This window comes from Rhopilema esculentum, chromosome 8, assembly GCF_057945365.1.
Source record: "Rhopilema esculentum isolate cy_ngs chromosome 8, ASM5794536v1, whole genome shotgun sequence".
Classification (NCBI taxonomy): domain Eukaryota; kingdom Metazoa; phylum Cnidaria; class Scyphozoa; order Rhizostomeae; family Rhizostomatidae; genus Rhopilema; species Rhopilema esculentum.
This window is the reverse complement of record NC_142822.1, coordinates 8,697,957-8,717,340: the sequence shown is the minus strand read 5'-3', so window position 1 is coordinate 8,717,340 and position 19,384 is coordinate 8,697,957. Positions and strand designations below refer to the sequence as shown.

Below are 19,384 nucleotides of genomic sequence, written 5' to 3'. Positions count from 1 at the left end.
ACCAACCAATCGTAAAATTTTCATAACTAAAGACCGTAAAAATTTACTATGACAAAGAAGAATAATTTAGCTCTCCAAAATGGGCTGACATACATGGGACAAATGGCAATAGCATAATTTTTTCTGGAAAGTAGCTGCTTCGTCTGGATTTAAGGAAATCTTTGGATTGTTTGGGTGACAGAATTTCCCTCAATTTGTCAGAAGACGTTCAGCTACAAATTCCCTCTACCTTGCTCAGAAATCACCGTGTATTTGGTCTCCCTCAAAGAGCACCCTTCATCTGGCAAGCTATAAGTGTTTCGAAGAGATACTCAACTTTGAATTGAAGTATACTGTCAAACAGGAATAAGTAGCATAAGTTTGAAAAGAACACTATAACGAAAGACTTCGCAAACTGATGTATCTTTTTAATAGTATGTTAATGACGAATTACAATGAAATGGTAGAATGCATCGAAAAATGAGTTTAAAAACTATCATTTGAAAATTCTCAGAAGCGTATTAAAATCCCCCAACTAAAAGTGTCTTCAAAAATACATCAAAGATCAATGAATAATACATTTTATAATCAATAAAGTCTCATGGAAAGCAAAAAAGCGAGGATACCTTATATTAAATCATGGAGGGTAAATAACGTGTTCTTTGTACAACCAAATCTTGAAGCTAAATGATTTTTTTACAAAAATGACCATATTTTGGTTCTAGCGACTACAACGTCAAACTTGCGTTCTTGCCGTATGGTATAGTCGGCGCCGTAGGCCCACCATCAGGTATTGAAAAGAATATGTAGAGAAATACTGCAGTTGTGAGAATTATCAGAAGGTTACCATACAGCAACATCTTCGCTCTCTTATCTTGATGCAGAGATGTGATTTCGCGGAGGTGTTCGGTCTGTTCTTGGGCAGTCTTTTTTTCTTCTTCGATATCATCTGACATGCCGCAGAAAAACTGCACTACTTTTTTCCAAAATGGTTTCGGACTCTTGAATTCAACTGTTAAAATAGATTGAGAGTTTCAAAACTGTTAGACCTTACTTATAAAGCATGCCACAGATATTTGATGGTATTTTATTAAAATCATATTGACACCAAAAAAAGAGTCGTTGAGAAGACTTGTCAACATCTAGAAGCCAGAACACTACAGCTGGACCAAGCAAAAGCAAAAATTCAATTCCGCGTAAACAAAAAAACCTAGCACTCATAATCTCTACATTGTACCATAGGCAGACATTTTAGAGAAGGAAAAAAGTAAATCTAGTCAAAGTATAGTATTTCCAATGCCTTTTCTAGCTTCCGCAATAAGAATATGTCACTAAATTTCATAGGGTACAAAGAAACCGTTTTACAGTCTTTGGAATTCGGGTTGTCTTCTTTTGGTCAAAATTTGGGGGCAACACCCATAAAAGATATTGGCCTCAAATTTTGGGTAGTTTCATTTTTGAATAATACCAACAATTGATAACAAGTTTAGCCAATGCTGAGATAGCAGGTGATTACCGCCATAAATTTCTTATGGAATGAATATATGAGAAAAAGATTCTTAACAATTTCTTAACATTTATTCATGTTTGCAGTTTGAGTGGAAAACCTACCCGATTCCTTCAAATTGACAGTGTCATTTTCCTTCACCCACAATGCAGATTCATTGTCTTGATGCGTATGTCCATGCTCAGCACGGTGCCTCTGCTCCTCCGCATCGATCTGCTTCATTTCAGCCTCTTCTTGTATTTCGTCTGACCGGATAGTCGGGTCGTGACGTGTAAAGAACGTTGTCCGCACAATCTACAGCGATAAACAAATGATAAGACAAGCGAAAAACAAAAACCTCACACGATTAGGCTCGGTAAAAGTGAGAAAAAAGCGTAGCTGCATTAACAATGCCCGAAGTAAAGCAGTAGAGATATGTCTAAAATGAAATTAACACTGATCTGGTTGCCTTGAAACCAAAAATGTTTTCCCAACGAAAACATATGGGTTTTAGGAAATTGTAGCTTCAAGATGTTTTGTAAAGTTGTCCCTGTAAAGTTCTCTATCTTATTCTATGTGATACCATAAGATAGTAACCTGTTTAATAAGTTTTATGGCATTCGTATATTAAAATAGCATCAGTTACTTTCAGTGGTGACACCAGCCACAAGGTTGTGGAAGACAAAAAAGAAATTTTAGGCTAAGCTGATTTTACTGCTAGAAAACGCCGTTTCGCCAACGGGAACACCAATCTTACCAAAAAGGGACGGCCATGAATAATTTTTGGCTCAGTAAAGGCAGTTTCAAAATTTTAGGATGACATCAGAAAGAATACGTAAGCAGAATATCATTACCCCTCCCCTATAATTACCGTATCAAACTTAAATGATATAATATTGCTCTTGCCGAGAACAGGGGAGGTGGGGGCTTTTATCCCAGTTCCCCCGGGGCGCTGTTGCCTTCAAAATATTCATTGTGCCATCGGTGTTATCTACCATGAAACAGAAAAATGTCTGAGAGAAAAAAAAGCTCACCCATATCATAAAGCTTTTTAGGGAAGGAGGCCTCAATTATACAATCGATTATGATAATTTATACATAATGAATATTTCGAATTTAACACGCCGCCATTGGTTAAAGCCAAAAATGAAACTGTGGATCGGAAAATGAGGTATATCGAAAGGGACTTACCATTTCTGGATCCGGGGCTGGCGTCAATAGACTGACAACAATGCAGACGATACCAGTGAGGAGGAAAATCATCAAGGCAAAGTACATGTAATGGAAATCTTTGACAAATATCGGTCTGGTATCTTTTACACCGCATTCGGGTGCTTGATATACGAAATCAAGAACCATTCTGGTGACACCAACGATAAAGCCAGACATTAAACCCCAGAATGCTCCCTAAAAGATGATAAAATCATTGGCAGGATAGTTAGGATTTCGGATGGCAACTAATTCAGATGACCGGTAGGATTTTAAAATCAAGTATTTTTAATTTGAAGTGGAACGTAAAACGAAGTGGTTAGAGCTCCGAAAAATATTCAACAAGAAAGTGAAACTTTACAGAACTTTCTAAAACGACAATAGCATGAGAATCTGTTTTTCTATGTTTTTTGTATAGGCAAGCTAACGACCAAACTACAAGGCACAACCATTTAACATCTACAATTGAATCATATTAAGTCGTACCCCGATAACTCAGACTTTCACTTAATCGGACTGGTTTTCAATTCTCATTGGATTTCCGTATCCGGGATAAGTCGGGCATTCGCTAAGTCGGATCATTTCCTAACCGGTCAGACTAAACCGGATTAAAGAGCGAAAAGTAATCCTCGTAAACTCTAACATGTTTCTACATAACACAGATACCTATGCCATCCGGAGCCATGCAACATGAAATGAAATTCATCGAAAGAACACGAACAATAGCAAACCTGTTCGTTACTTCTTTTCCAGAATATGGCAATGAGGTAGACAGAGGCCACTGGTGGGGCGAGATAAGCGCTGATTGCTTGGATGTATATAAAGAGTTGTCCACCCTGGAACTCCGTTATAATTGGCACCCAACATATTCCGATCACACACATGACGAGAACAAATGCTCTGGAAGGGAATATTCACATCTGTAATCAATATTAGTTAATCTTGAGTATCTTAAAAGGGAAAATGACGACGGCATATTCTACTCCCTTGTGTATCTGTGCCTCAGTGGAAGATGCACGTGATTCGAAAGGCGCGAAAATTCCTTGCTGGTAGTAAATGCTAGAATGATTTCTCTTGTAGTAAATGTAGTAAATGCTGAAATAAATTCAGTATCTATGATACAAGAATTTATTTTAATACTGCATATTAGTCTTTATGGCTACAATTTACAAAATTAAACATGGATTTGTGAGAGAATACTGAGAGAAAATTGAGAGTGAGTGAGAAGATCAGAGCACGACTCGAGCCTTGAGTAGAGAACTGTACGTCGTTTGCTTTACCATCTGAGCTGCCCGTTCACATTTTCAAATCTAAGCCTAAAGCTGTGTCACTCACTTCTCTTTATCAAATGAAAAGGGAAGCCATGACACCATCAATAACACTGAGTCTGCTGTGAGGGGGGATTCCCCACACAAGGGGAGCAGCGCAACCAACATTACAGGATAGGTTTGGAGGAAATATAATAACAGGAACAGCTTTATGCCAAATTTGGGTTCTTAATTTTACGCTGAATGTGGTGTACAGATTTATGAAAATTAAACTGAAAAAAGAGAAAGTTATAACAAGTTTCCCATAAATTTTCAGTAAGCTTGAAAATCCCTTTCACTCTTAACTAATGAACAATTCTAAATAATGCTATTACTATTTTAAGTTTCTATTGCAAAAAGAATTTTTGTATTTTACATTTCTATAGCTTTTACGTTGTCAAATTTTGAAATTTTTATTGATAATAGTTCAAGTGGAGAAAAATTAAATTGAGAGGCGTAACCAAGTGCCGATTCTTAGAAATAAAAATTCAAACAGTCTGATTTTGAGTCTGATATCAAAGGCACCCTTTACCTTAGAATCTTAGCGTGATATTCAAAACAGGGTATCGATTCGGGACTTACCTGCCAACAATCATGAGCTCTCTCGTGCTAGCATTCTTTCTAATGCGTTTCCATATATCCATTGTAAACAAAGTAGAGGCACTATTGAAAATTGATGTCAAGTCGCTCATCAGTGCAGCCATCATCACTGCCATCATCAAACCACGTAGGCCTTTGGAAAAGCAATACAAAATCGTATATCATTATGATTGAAGCCTTGGTTTACAGCAAAAGACGGTTCTAAGTTGCAACTCCAAGTTTCACACTTAATGCGATCATCAGGCAAATATTCATGGTTGACTTGTCCTAAAATATATTCAAGCTAAAAATTAAACTAAGTGAAGAGCTCGAGAAACTAACGATGGAAATCCGCTCAAAACAGCTGGGATGGTTTAAAAAAAAGTCGCAGCACGAAAGTCGTGCCCCAACAACGAAAAAAAAATGAAAACATCGGTAACACCCAGTTTTAAAATAAGCCATTGAATTTAAGAAGTATTGCTATGTAGTTTATTGTAGTTAGGGGGGACAAGAGGGGACGGATGCCCCCAAATGGCAAAAGATCTGTTTGAAAAGAGGCCTTTCTGGTTTTTTCTGGCGGGCCCCAATTTGTTCCTCATGCAACTCGTATTTGCCCCCCCCCCCCTCCCCCTCCTAATCTGACCACCATGGAACCGCTATTATACAACGAACATAGTATTTGTATAGAATATCAGTCGCGTTTCATACAACATTGCAAGAACTGTGTGTATCACATCGTGCTTGTGCCTAGGAACCAACAACTGAGGATGCAGAGGTCGGCAGCGGTGTGCATACTGTTTGGATTAAACCTGGACTAGCTTTTAATATTCTGGTAAACAATGACGGGCCTCCAAAGAGCTTTTTATGGCCAGATTTAACTGAGATCTGAACGGGTCAAGTTTTTACCGGACCACAGCTCATTGACACATATCACACTGGCTCACACTGGCACATATTCACTTTCATTGGGGACTAACCTTTACAGAAACTAAAATTAGGACTACTCGAAATAACTTGGTAATTTCAAGGTAAATGGTTTTGAAAGCAGCTCGTATCCGGTTCGATCCGAACATTGAGATTTAATCCGGTTCGATCCGGACCCATACAAACGGAGCTTGCAAGACGGATAATACTTCAAAGGGTAGTTGGGATCCATCTGAAAACAAAATCGTTAATACACATCTCGACGACCAATACACTGCAAGAGAAAGTCATTATGGATAGAGAGCGCAAAGACCAACGGGATTTCTGCAAGACCTTTTCATAAGTTTTCCGATTTCATATCCAGTTATTAGTTGTAAATATTTGCTACCCTAAAATCAAAGACAAATTACTCACCTGTAGGCATAATTCCAAGGACCAATTTGGGATATGCAATGTTGGAACATCCAGCTCTGCTTCCACATATTTCAAAGCATTTATCGGGATTGGCACAAGCGACCTCGTCTACAAACAGTTTAACCGTTAATACAAAATAACAACAAAAATAGCACGCTGCAAGGAAGAAATTGCTGCAAATAGTTCTATTTTCCAGCACCCCTTCCCCTTTTTGAAACCTGTAAAGTTTGATGTTTATAAGATTAGAATGCGAAACAGTCTTTATGCATACTGCTGAAGAATTTAAAAAACACAAAGTGAAACTGTAATCGACAAAAGTAATCGCTACATGAGGCTGGCGGTTCTGTTCATTCTGGATATATATTCAATTTACGCCTATAGATATAGCTAAATCCCCCCCCCCCCATAAAACAATGTTGGAATTGCACCCTCGGGGGGTAAACTAAGCGTAATTTTTGACGGGGACGTGCCATTTTGGTTAAAAATTTGGACCCATAATTCCGCAAATGTCTGAAAAAATGTGACCCATAATTCCGCAAACAAGATGAAAACTATACCCATAATTCCGCAAAGCAAATTAAATTTTTAAAGCACATAAAAATCATTAAACAAATTCTGCATGTCCTTTGCCCTAAAATCTCAATATTACACAGATTTCATAGTTTTATTTCTAACTGGTCATTCATTTTTTAATGCTAAATATCCCTCCTAATAATTTTGCAATATTTTCCCAAAATGGTACCCATAATTCTGCATGTTTCTTCAAATGGTACCCATAGTTCCGCACAAATTTCAAAAACTGATAACGATAATTCCGCGCTTTTCAAAAAAAGGTATCCCTAAATAATGGCACGTCCCCGTACCTTCAAACATGTTAAGGTACCAACCAACCCCACCCCCCCCCCCCGAGATTGCACCACAACCATACTAGTTTTAAAGTTACAAGTTACATTGGAATAATGTAATGCTATGGAGAACAATCCAACATTGTTTTAAAGAAGAGACGGGAAACTGCTAAACTGAATAATAAAAGTACTGCTGGTATCTTGCCAGGCATGGTACTTAAATATGACTTCTTAAAGATTATATGAAGAGATTGTCTTAATACGTTATGTAACACTCACAATTATCTCAATGTATCAAACTGTTCTAAAGCGAAACGTTTGTTGGGAGCACATTGCATTCATAGTCGAGAAATTGACAGTCAGGATTCTAAGCTTAAATGCCAATATTTTTCGATATCAATGCGAAGAGAGGACTTTTGCATGAGAGTTAATTATATATCAGTAAAAGAAATAGCAGAGTTATAGAATTCTAAAATTCTAAATGTTTACTGATTAGCAAAATCAGAAAGTCGATTAAAAAGTGATTAAATTTCTAGTCAAAAAATCGTTAAGATAATCATTCCATAGGATTTATGCGTTGCGAATGGAGATTTCTATGATAAGGGAATACTTATCTTCTCCAGCTTATTAAAAATCGTGTTTCAGAATGCATTAGGCAATTTATGCCTTCTTGGGGCAAAACAGGGCATAAGAACTGGTTATTTTTTGGGTGAAGAAAAAAGTTTCACACTGGGTGTAGACTCACGCCCCTTCTATTTACATTACAGTAGGTTCTTTTCGGAGGCTGGCAAGAGATACGTACATTATTATTCGTATCTAAGAGTTTACCAGTCAGCGTAATGTCTTAGATAAATGTATAAGTAATAATGTCTGGCGTTACTTCGTTCTTTGCTAATTTGCACCTCTGATTTTAGTCAGTCTGGTGACCAAGATTTGGCTGGGTCACTCAGGGCTTTATTCTAATATCTTGAGAGAGTGGGAGATCAATAAAAAAGACCTAATGGATACACACGTACCAGGATAAAGGACTCTGCTGATCATTCCAGGAAACACCATGATAAAAAGAGGCAGAATCTTGATATACCCAGCAAGAAGAGAGCCACCCTGTGCATGCGATAGGCTCTTGGCAGCCAATGCTCTTTGTACGATTACCTGCAACAAATAATTCAATCCATACAAGGTTTATCTAGCGATATTGCAGATAGGAGCGATAGGAGTAGTTATTAAAAGCAGCGGGGAGATGAAGAACCTTGTAGCCGACGAAATACATAAACAAGGTGTCAATGTATTATTTCATAAGATATCGACGAAATACTGTTTCTATGCACACATCAAAGGAAGTGAATAAATCTTGAACAGAAACAAACTTTTGTTTATATAGCCATACATAAAAAATGATGATGTTATAATGATGACGACGCAATCGGTTGAATGCAACTGATCGAGAAGGGATTATGGTGATTAATAACGATAGTCATGACGACGACAAATCGATTACGATGGAATGACGCAAACGACGACACAACGACCATACGACAACAACACAACTGCCACCCAAAGACGACGCAACAGCGACACAATGACGACGTAACGACAACAGAACTATGACACAAAGACGACAAAACGACGATGCAACGGCAAAATACCTACGACGCAACAACGACACAAGGACAACACAACTAAGATGAAATGACGACGCAATGATGACAAAAACGATGATAAATGAATTTCAATACGAATATGATTATCATTGATGATAGAATTAAGTGTACTTTTACCACCTTACCTGATCAGCACACCAGTACCATATTGAGGCAGGAGTCTGGCCCAAAAGAAAACCGGGCCAGGGCATATCCGAGTGACCCGGGTCCCTCAACATAACAAAGGAATCCGGCCTTGGAACACCACCACATGTATGGTTCCCTGCAATAACATCTGAAGCCATAGCGTTCATGTACTTAATTCGAAGGCCACTATACCCTCCAACTTTATCAAAACCTAAAAATAATGACGGTAATAAGAAACGCGCGAGAATAGGGTTTGAAAGAAAATTCAAGCCATCCAAAGGGAGTTGTAAAAATTCCACGATTTCATAGACTTTTCTGAAAACGAGTCAAGTGGACTAGTAATTGTACTGCGAAGTATAAGCAAAACTTACATTTGAACTGAGTTGAATACCAAAATGCGGGATTCTTGTTTAAGCAACTTTCAGCTTTAAGTAACTGTCAGCTTTCAGAAATTATTGTGCATATAACTATACAATCTTTATTACTTAATATTCCCGCAAAAAAAGGACCTTAGGACCAACAGACTGACTTATCTTTGATAAGCAACTCGTATCTAAGAACCTTTTTTAGGGTGAGATTCTTCACATATAAGGGATAGTCATGAAGTTGTGCATGTTGACCTAGGTACACTTGACACTGAAGTCTGCGTGTTGGCAACTTCTAACTATAAAATTCACAAAACTCTGCATTGTTTGTTTTGAAACACATTTGTGTGTCAGATGAAAAAGCTTAAATGAAGTATATTCGTATGGGATATTTTGGTGTTTGGGTGTTTTTCTCCCCCCCCCCCCCAAACAGGAGGATGGTACCTTTCAGAATAAGAACCTTTGAACTTGAAATGACCATATGCACCCTTTTGGGGGGGGGATTTACTGTACTTGAAAGTTGAAATTTGACATGCTCAGAAAAGCAGTCAAGCACACAAACTTCAAAACCTCAAAATGATCCTCATTTGGTATAAGAAGGCTTTCATGCTGATATAATTTCATCAGTCATCTCAAGAAAGAGAAAAAATGGCGACAGCATGTTCAGCTAAGGTCAATTCTATTTCTAAGGCCTGACTTACACCGGATTAGGACAGGTCTATTTCGGATTGGTTTTCACTTCCGAAAAAAGATTTGGGTTTCACTTTACAAAACCGATGTGGAAGTAATCTCATTCTGGTGATGAAACGAAAACCGATCCGAAGTTCACCACCTGGCATTCCATCTCGTATTACTGACAATACCAAAGTGATTTAACTCCAAAGTCATTGTGTGTTAAAATCAGATACTAAAGAAAAGCTCCTCGTAAAAAAACCGCCGCTTCTTAAATTTGCAGAACATGGTCATCTGGCGTTGTGTTGTGTAACAGGGGCGCAAAGCTGAGTGAAAGTCGATCCAAAGTCGGTAACTGACACCTCGATTCCGGAGTGAAAACCAGTATGAATAAAAAAGTATTCCGGTGTTGCGTTACTGGGGCCTACAACTGCATACACTTTGATGCTTAGCAAATATAAGGTTGGACAGTGCATTTCAATCTGCCATTTCCTGAAAAGTTCTATATTCCACTCCTACATTTCAGTTAAAAACAGGCACTTCTAGCAGTAGCACTCAGAACATAACCTCATTTATTGATTCTATTTAAGCTAAGAACTCTTTTTAAATAACCTTCAATTCAGGAATGTTTTTCCAAAGTACTTTTGACGATAACAATCGAACATTGCAAATGTGAAAAAAGTTTCCTGACAAAAAGATGATATAGGGGACAGTTCACTCACCCATAAAAGTCATGAGCAATGCTCCTCCGACCATAACGATAGCCATTAATGTGTCTAAATATATAACAGCTGCCAGCCCACCTTAAGAACGAAGGATTCAAATTAATGAGAACACCAAAACAATATCATTAAAACAAATTGTAAGCTTTTTTAAAGCTGTATAGCATAGGCCTATTGAAGACTTTCTTACATATGCCTGTAAAGACCGGAGAAATTTTAATGTAATTATTAAAAAGAGCGGAAATCCTACACAAACAAGTCACAACTATACTTCACAGAATCCTTTTCGGCACTTAAGCTTCTACATGTGAAAAAATACTGCAGTGTTTTAAACGAAAATAAAAACCAAAAATTTGGTATGAATCAAACTTTCAAATAACATTTTTGGTGTTTGCTATGGAATTTAAATTTTACAAAAGGCCAAAAATTAAATACATCAGTTACCTATGGAATGCAGAAAGTCTTCACTCAAAAGAAATGGACAAATAAGGAACTGCAACCTGTCAGCATAGAGAATATTTTCTTTTTCGTAAAAAAATCAGAAAGTCTAATTGTTTTCCAATTTCTTATAAAAGGAGAGAAATAAAAAAAAATCCAATATCAAATAAATATGAGAGGATCATACTTAAATCATGCTGTTCATTTCGCATATTCTTGTAAAGTAGGCAGTGTGATCTTTGAATTAAATGATGTGTTTTTGACAAGAAAGCGTTTTGTAAAAAGAGCTTCTAGAAGGCTAGATAAGAAATCAACCAGCCTCGATTAAAAGTATTTTTTTGCATATACGAAACTATATTATTTTTTTTATAAAAACAATTTTTTAAGAATACGAGCCTCAAAATTGGTCAAAAGTTAAGAACAAATTAAGAACAAGCTGAGACTGAGCTTCAACAAATTGCAATTTTGAACAACGATTTTATCAAAATCGAGGAGTTTTAGCGATGTGTGAGTGCTTTTTCGATGAATATTCAAATTTGTCAGCAAATTAAGGCTGTCTCAATCACTTTGTTGGCAAATGAGGCCTGAACACCAGCCTAGAGCTAAGAAGCTAGCATTTGCACTGCTTACAGCCTATTAGATTGAGAACAAATTAAGAACAATCCAGCCTCAGATTTTCGAAAAAATTAAGAACAGTCAGCCTGAACTTAAATTTACTGGTTCTTATAAAAAAGGAGTGCAAACAGCCTGATTTAAAAATCCGAGTTTCTTTAAAGAGGGGACTTACTGTATTAGAAAAATATTGATTAATATCAACAATAATGAAATATCAATTTACATACCAGATACTGTACAAAGAGCTGTCATCCCCAGTAAAAACAATATGGCAAAATATAAATTCCAACCAACAGATTGTTGAATAAATAAAGCACCAGAATACATATTCACCTAAAAAACGAAATGTCAATAAATCATAAAGGTTTTTTGCTATTTTTTTAGAATCCAAAAGATATTGAGTCATAATAAATTGAAAGGGTACACCCAAATATGCTGTGTCATGATTTCCAGGTTGGAATGCCATTGGTGGGCCTTGAACTGGTCACATGAACTCAACTTATATTGATTTACAAAAACAGCTTTGCCAATAGTAAGTTGTCAACAACATGAAACTACGGCGACCACGCTGAAAGCAATTACCTCCTATAGAGAAGGCCCATTAACCATGACTAAGGCTCAAAACATACTATGATCAAACCCAACGGTAGCTCTTACAACATTATTTAACTCATCTATCAAGGGCGCCGGAGCCACAGGGGCACGGGGGCAGCCAAGTGCCCAATTTATGGATGCCCTTATTGTTTTCATCTCTGAAAGTCTTTAGGGCGGAACACTGCAGAATTTCCCTGGGGGCTACCCCCCCCAGACCACCTAGCCTGTCTCCCTTTGTAGCGCCTTCACCTACAACCAGGCTTCATCATTGGCTAAACGAAAATTCTTGATATGTTTCAGCAGCAAACTTCAATACACCCTAGGTGCCCCAGCCGCACCACGAAGCTTCGGGCGCCTCTATCATCTATATGTATTGATCAATGCATATCCTATCTTCAATTTGTAAGCACCCCAACTGCAATTGCTCTACCCTGTCAGTGGGCATGGTGCCTGGTGAAGGCACAGCAAAAAATGGCTCCCTTTGATTGATTGTATGCTTTCATTATAATTTCTAATTGTTCTACTTGATACGTCCATGACAAGAATTGTTATGCTTAAAATAATGTTTACGTCAACAACACATTTCACCTTTGTCATTCAATTATGTAATGCATAAAGATTGATACTTAGATTAAATGCATAGTTCACTCACAGATATCTTTGTAAAAATATATAACAATAGGGAGAGCATTGCAAGGAAAACCCGAATCCGATGTCCACCAAAGCGTTTATGGATGTACTCAGGAAGCGTGCAAACCTGAAAACAATCATAACAATTATTAATTGGCAGAGTATATTTAGCATAAAACGGTATTTCTATCTATACAGTTAAGTTTTCTTCAATATCAATTCGTTTTAAGAGAGCACCAACAACACCCAAAGCTTTAGAAAACCAATGGGGTTAAAAGGTTTAAAATAAAATATCACTGATAAATTTTATCTACAATTCAGTTTGTCAAATGCTGTCCACAAAATAATCATCAAGTTCTTAGATTCTATTCTATTCCAATTATCTCCAGAGATTTAGCACAAGATCAGGTCTCAGAATAGAGATATCTGTGGATCATATTTGTCCATGGATATTGACCCAAAAATCTCTTCAAACATCATTGAAATAGCTGTTAGCACCACATCATCTCAAAAATTCAAATAAATTGGAATGGGAAAATATATTATGTTGATGTGCACATTAAAGAAGCAATTATGAATAAATAAGGTCTGACACATAAAGGTGCTTTATCTAGTGGCAGTGATACCAAAAGTAATAAACATTCTTCATATCATGAAGACTCAAAACAACACAATTCCAATATAGTATAATGTTGTTAGAGATTCAATGCTATCTGTTTCATAATTTGTTGCTATTTGTTAACCCTGTTGACATTTTTAGTCAACCCTTTCCATGGTGTGAGATAGAGCCCATTGAATCTCATTTTATAGAGCACCGTGATTTTGCTTAGAGCAAGGCCTGATAAATCTAAATACAATAACATAGAAAGCATAACATACCCCACTGGCAATATAGACTGGGAGGAAAACAAAACCAAGTAATTGCAATAGCAACAAGGCCTGTGAAGAAAGAAATGTAAGATGGCTGTTTAAGGCTAGCAAGTTTCCTTCGGTTTAATCAGACACAAACGTAAAACAATTTTCTGATGACATGTTACTTATGGTAGATTTGAAGGCTCAGTAAAAAAATCGATCAAGAAATTCAGATTTACAAAAAACTTAGATAAAGAGATAGTGGCATGGAGAAAATTAAAATCAAAAAGAATTGTATTGAAGAGGTAATTTACATAGAAACTTGAATCTTAAGAAAACTTTAAACATGGTAATGCAATGGAAAAGTTCAGATCTCAAAAAGACTCTGTGGAAAAGATAACTTGGTGAAGAAATTTGGATCTCAAGAAAAACTCTACAAAAGAGGCAATTTAATGGAGAACATAGTTGGATCTCAAGAAAACCCAATGAATGAGGCAACATCATGGATAAAAATTCAGATCTCAAGACTAACAAAATAAGATACAGCATTTGATAATAAGTTAGGAAAACATCACATTCTTTTGCATTATGAATTGTTTGCACAAATGTGTTATAACGGCAAACTTTAGAGGTAATCTTATAAATAATGAAAACATTGAAGCTTTAATAAAAACCTCTAAAAGATCAGGGCTACATAAAAAATCTCAACTTACATTGAATTCAAAAGCGCCAACACCAATACCGGCTGCAGCTCCAGATCCAGCCAATCCGACTAAATGTTCACTGCCAATATTACTAGCAAAGAGTGACATCCCAACCTTGAAGGTAAAACGACCAATGAAACACCAGCTTAAGAGATAATGCACCACATAACTTCTAACCAAAGCTTGGTGTTTTTATTCATTATATCTACTATGTTAGGGTGAGAGATGGTAGAAGTAGCACCAGGACAGGAGTAGCATTACCAGAAACAGGGACTGTATTTTATTGTATTATACTGTACTGCTTGCGACCTAGCTTCAAAAGATATGTTTATTGAGCAGTGTCCTGGTTCTTCCTCTCAATGTGACCACACCTTGTGATTCCAACACTTAAAATTTCAGAGAGTTGGCAACTCTCCTCAGTCTAAGAGAAAGTTTAGTCATGTCAGGGACTCCAATCCATGAACCCTTGAATATTTATCCAGCAACCCTAACCACTAAGCTATCCTTGCACCAACCTTGAACCTTATGGACTAGAGATTTCCAGCTCTTTGAAACTTATAGGCACATGGTCAATTTCTGTGTGTGTGTGTGAAAAATTTATTGTCAACAGAAAAGAAAGCAACCTGTGTTTAATGGCAGGTAAATACAACTGTGAGCTTGACTGCTTGATTTTTCAAAATACAATTTCTAGATGGTTTAAAAAAACATTTTGCCACTGAACTATGTAGATTAAATACAGTGATCAAATTTTAATAGCCTGATGATTTTAATACCAAACGTCTAGCTTTAGCAGATATGGCAAAAGGAAAAACAGAACATATATAATCAACATTGGTCTCACTTGCAACAATGTGATATCCAAAAAAAATTGTCATATAATACCAACTTACTGGAATGAAGGTCATAAAACGTCCAGCAAGGAAATATCCACTCACTGTTGAGCGATTTGATCTGCACATAGACTGGGAAAAAATAAAAGAAATCTTAGAAATCTAGTCATATGAAATTATTTTAAGAAATTGATACCAGGCATTGTCATAATCAAACCACAAACCTTAGCAATAAAAGCAATTTTCTCATATTATTCAAATAGATTGGTACATTTCACATGGCAGAGAAATTCAAAGCTTACATTCTTACAAGGCAAAAGCAGCTACTTGCAATTTCTATGCCTAACTTTTCTTCCACATAGTACACTACATTGTTGCATATCCCTTGGTACATAGAGAAAATTTTGTAGATAGCATGCAACATTGAGTTTTAATCTGTGACCACATTCCCTGACTCCCTATTTCACAGTACATGGTCGTGATGAAACAAGTGCTTACGAAATAAGTGCACATAAAGCTTACGAAACAAGTGCACATAAAGCTAGCTGAGATCAGTTACTTCCTATCTAAAGCCCAATTCTCTCTGCTCTTCAAAAATGGCCGCAATCATGCAATAGAAAACTAGATTATTAATTGGTACTACCATTGAGTCTACTTTTAATAAAAACTTAAGGTCAAAAAAGGCAGGAAATGATGGTTTCATAATATCAGGGTATTTGGTTAGACTTCTGCATGCTTGGAATAAACAAGAAAACTGTAAATTAAGGTTGCCAGCCAGGCGTCATCATAGAGATATCTTATCATTTGGAACATTGATAACAAGTAGGATAAGTTGCTGATAGGGAAAAAGACAGATCAGCAGTAAAAGATAGAGTACAAAGGAAAATAAACGCCTTTTATGAACACGAAAACAGTTTCTCTGCTTAAACAGTTGCTTTGATGATTAATTGAAATTTGCACTGTTGCACCCTTGATCCACCCTTCGGAGTTCAATGGATTCACCTTAGCTTTTACCTTGAAAGCAATTTACTAATCTTCGAATCCCTGTTTCCAAAGATCCCTTTGTTTTGGACTGACTTTGGCTAGCAACCTTTGTTTACAGCACCTCTCATTTCTGGGAATGCGGAATTCTGACTGCATTTCCTGATATAAAACAATTGTTTTTTCCCGCTTTCAATGTAAAATTTTGCAAAAAAATAGGATAGAAGGTTGTATCAACAAACAATCTATCATGCTAATGAGAGATTGCTCCAATTTTGTTGCCGATCCGCATGCCCTAAATGAATTGAATCTCAGCATAAGTCTTCGACATGTGGATTCAAACAAGTAGACGATATGGAGATAGAGGAGTATAAGATGATTGCACAAATGTTTTTTTCATTTCAGCTTGAGTGTCAAGTGAGGGTACTCAATTAGTGAGGTTACCCAAATAGGGAGGGTACCCAAATAGGGAGGGTACTCAAATAGGGATGGTACGGGGGTCTGCCCTTTTAGAGAACCATTTTCGCCTGAATGTTGTTTATAAATATTATCATAATCACGAACACTAAATTGTTATAGAAGATCTTGAATTGTTTATCAGCTCAGAGATTGTACTCTAATTCATTTGAACATAGGGGGTTAGGGGGGATGACGGCTGATATCTTTTGACCAAATCTTTTACTCTTTAATTGTGACCTATCAAAAAACCTGATAAAAGTCTAAAAGAGTGGTCTAAAATTAAGTAAGTAAAGTAAGGAATCGTTTAAACGCTTACTATTCGAATATGATGAAAGTTTTTATTTCATAGAGACCAGGACTCTGACAGGGACAGGAGACTGACAGGAGACAGGGATATTGACATTCCTTGACTTGACTTGACATTCTTTTTATCTTTTTTCATCGCATTTTTTTGTCATTTTTCATTTGACAAACTTCTCATTTGTATTGAAGGCTGCCCCTGATGAACACCGCCCCCTATTGAACGCCGCATCCAAAATTTGGAGTTTGTAATAAACGCCGCGGCGTTCTTTAGAGGAAATACGGTATCCTATTCTAGCGCACAATACATGAATACAAACCCCCAAAAGAATGTATTCAATAGCCTGATGTATCCAACATGAATGGAAAAGAGCGAAAATAAGTAGTATTGAGTAGTGTTTCTAAGATTTTGCATTATTGGCGTGAACGGCAATAGGAAAAAGCATTGTCTGTCTCTAAGAGGATCAATCCTCTTATACAATTATTGAGGTATGTTAATTTAATTTATGGTATGCCTGCGTACGACCAGTGGTACGACACAGGGGTCAACTATGAATCTGCATGATTATCAAAACAAAGACGAATTTATCATTTATCAAAATTTAAAGGCTCATCAACTTTGAAATTATCAACAAGTTGGATAAATTTGAAGCTTAATCAAATCAGGTGTAGGTCAAAAGTGTTCCAGTGCAAATCTTTGCAAAATCTTAACCCTTTTTTCTGCATTGGATTTCAATTTGGATCGCAAAATGCAATCTTCTCATTTCACAAAAACTTCTTCCTCATTGTCTCGCCGTTCGAGTAGGTACTCCATTGATGTATTTAACAAAACAACAAGGGTAATGAATAGAATTATGCATGTTGAACTGACTTTGAAATAAGTTTACATGCGTGTCAAAGCATGTGTACATGCGATCGCAAACCAGCTTCACATTGAGAGGGTGTGTTCATTCATGTCTGCCTCATGCACAACAAAAGCATGTGGGAGATCTACCAACAAACAAGCTCGTTCAAGAACAAACTTCATCGAGTCGGAGAAAAATAGTGCTGAATAAACAATTCAAGTAAATAAATCTCACCCATGCTCCAACGATGAGAACACCTAAGAAATATACTACAATAACGATGAAATCTTCAGCTTTCAAAGACATTTGCTTCGCCATCCTTGCTGCTTTGAATTTACCACCTTCGCGACCACACTAATTTTGTGACCACGTTACACAGCCATAACCATAACATTTCCTTTACGCATGCGTAGAAGCAACAGATGGGTCTGGAACTTGCAATAGTCCGGAACGTGAATCCAACATCCAGGACATGAATTTCGGAATCCACATCCAAACGACAGTTCCTCAATACTTGGCCCAATTCCTCAATTTTGGATTCATCCATACGTAGTCAACTAACTTTTAATAAGGTATAGAATTAAACACAATTCAATACGGTAAAAGTATAACAAAGAAACATTATTATCTTTAATTCAATTTTTAGATAAGGATTCTGGGCTCTAGGCCTCTATGTAAATGCTCTTCTACAATCAATTACTTGTTTTTGTTATAAACATGATAGTATGACTGTCTACCTTTTGGTTAACCAAACAGTATTTTAGAACAAAGTAGAATATCACCTCTAGATGCTACAAATGATAGTCCAGTTAGTATAAAAAGTCTAGCATTCTATATTTTGTGATACACTACTAAAGTATCACGGAGAGATAAAATTCCGCCTAGATTCTCTTTTCAGAATGGGATACTTAGATCCAAGCTCATTAGTCTTTTTCATTTACTGTTAAAAAAGCTAATTTTGATGTAAACACTAAGATGTAGCTTCATACAATTTATTCAATCACCGAAAAATGTTATGAAAAACGCAGTTAATTAAAGAGATATGTTTAAATATGTACGAGTTTTCGCCTCTCAAGGCCAATGCAATTTATCACATGTACAGGAAAATTTGACTTTCACATTCCGCTACTTCTGAGAGTCTTACACAATTAGTATAAAATGCTGACTATCCAAAGTAGTAGAACTGCTAAGTAGCCTTACTGCATTTACAAACTGGAACATATTCGGAGGGGCGAAAATCGTTATAATTATAGGCTACTTTCAGATACCATTGATGTTAAATCGGCAGCCAGCGCGAGTAGTTTATATGATCAAGGCTAAACATCCAAGGTGCAATCTGATTAAGGGCACTTAGAAACACGTGGAGATTTGACTCCTTTGTTACTAGTTAAAGCATTGACTCTTACTCCATTTACAGTGAACCAATAATAGAATTGCACTGATTCTTCTAGCCTCTGTGTTTTCCAAACTTCAATAGGTAGTTCTTCTATGCTTCTCTTGAAGGCCTCTGAGAGGAGTAGTAGCAATCCAGAGACTTAATATTCACTCTATTTCATACTCATGCCAAAAATAGTAATGAGTTATAAAAGAAAGCTTATAGAGGCCTGGGCTCTAGTAGTCCACTCTAAAAATAGCATCAAGGGTAATATTTCAATTGCTTCTGTGTTATACTTTTATCGTGTAGAATTGTGTTTAAAGCTATACCTTCATGTTCTTTATAAACGTTAGTTAACTACGTATGAATGAAACCCAAAATAGAGGACTTGGGTCAAGTACACCAGTCTAAAAATAGCACTTGGGGGTGTTTTTAAGGCAGCCTTTCCACTAGCCTGGGTTAAAACATATCC

The 19,384-nt window shown here is 36.7% G+C and overlaps 1 protein-coding gene across 1 annotated transcript; it reads right to left on the bottom strand.

Moving 5' to 3' along the window:
- Positions 1–388: 388 nt before the first annotated feature.
- Positions 389–18,044, bottom strand: LOC135694514 (sodium/glucose cotransporter 4). The gene is made up of 15 exons (XM_065213290.2): positions 17,772–18,044; positions 15,013–15,084; positions 14,132–14,236; positions 13,446–13,505; positions 12,589–12,693; positions 11,570–11,675; positions 10,290–10,370; positions 8,530–8,741; positions 7,760–7,895; positions 5,899–6,006; positions 4,564–4,714; positions 3,406–3,574; positions 2,657–2,872; positions 1,591–1,780; positions 389–991 (listed from the first exon to the last, which is right to left on the bottom strand). Exons 1-15 carry the CDS (start codon positions 17,853–17,855, stop codon positions 708–710), a joined length of 2,079 nt encoding a protein of 692 aa, XP_065069362.2. The 5' UTR covers positions 17,856–18,044; the 3' UTR covers positions 389–707.
- Between the last annotated feature and the right edge of the window lie 1,340 nt (positions 18,045–19,384).

What these genes read in the sequence shown, in the direction of transcription:
- LOC135694514 (XM_065213290.2), bottom strand. Translation starts at nt 17,855, where the DNA reads ATGGCGAAGCAAATGTCTTTGAAAGCTGAAGATTTCATCGTTATTGTA. An exon ending in GGTACTGGTGTGCTGATCAG is followed by an intron (nt 7,896 to 8,529) that starts GTAAGGTGGTAA and finishes TATTTGTTGCAG; the next exon opens with GTAATCGTACAAAGAGCATT. An exon ending in CAGCAGAGTCCTTTATCCTG is followed by an intron (nt 6,007 to 7,759) that starts GTACGTGTGTAT and finishes AACTGTTTGTAG; the next exon opens with ACGAGGTCGCTTGTGCCAAT.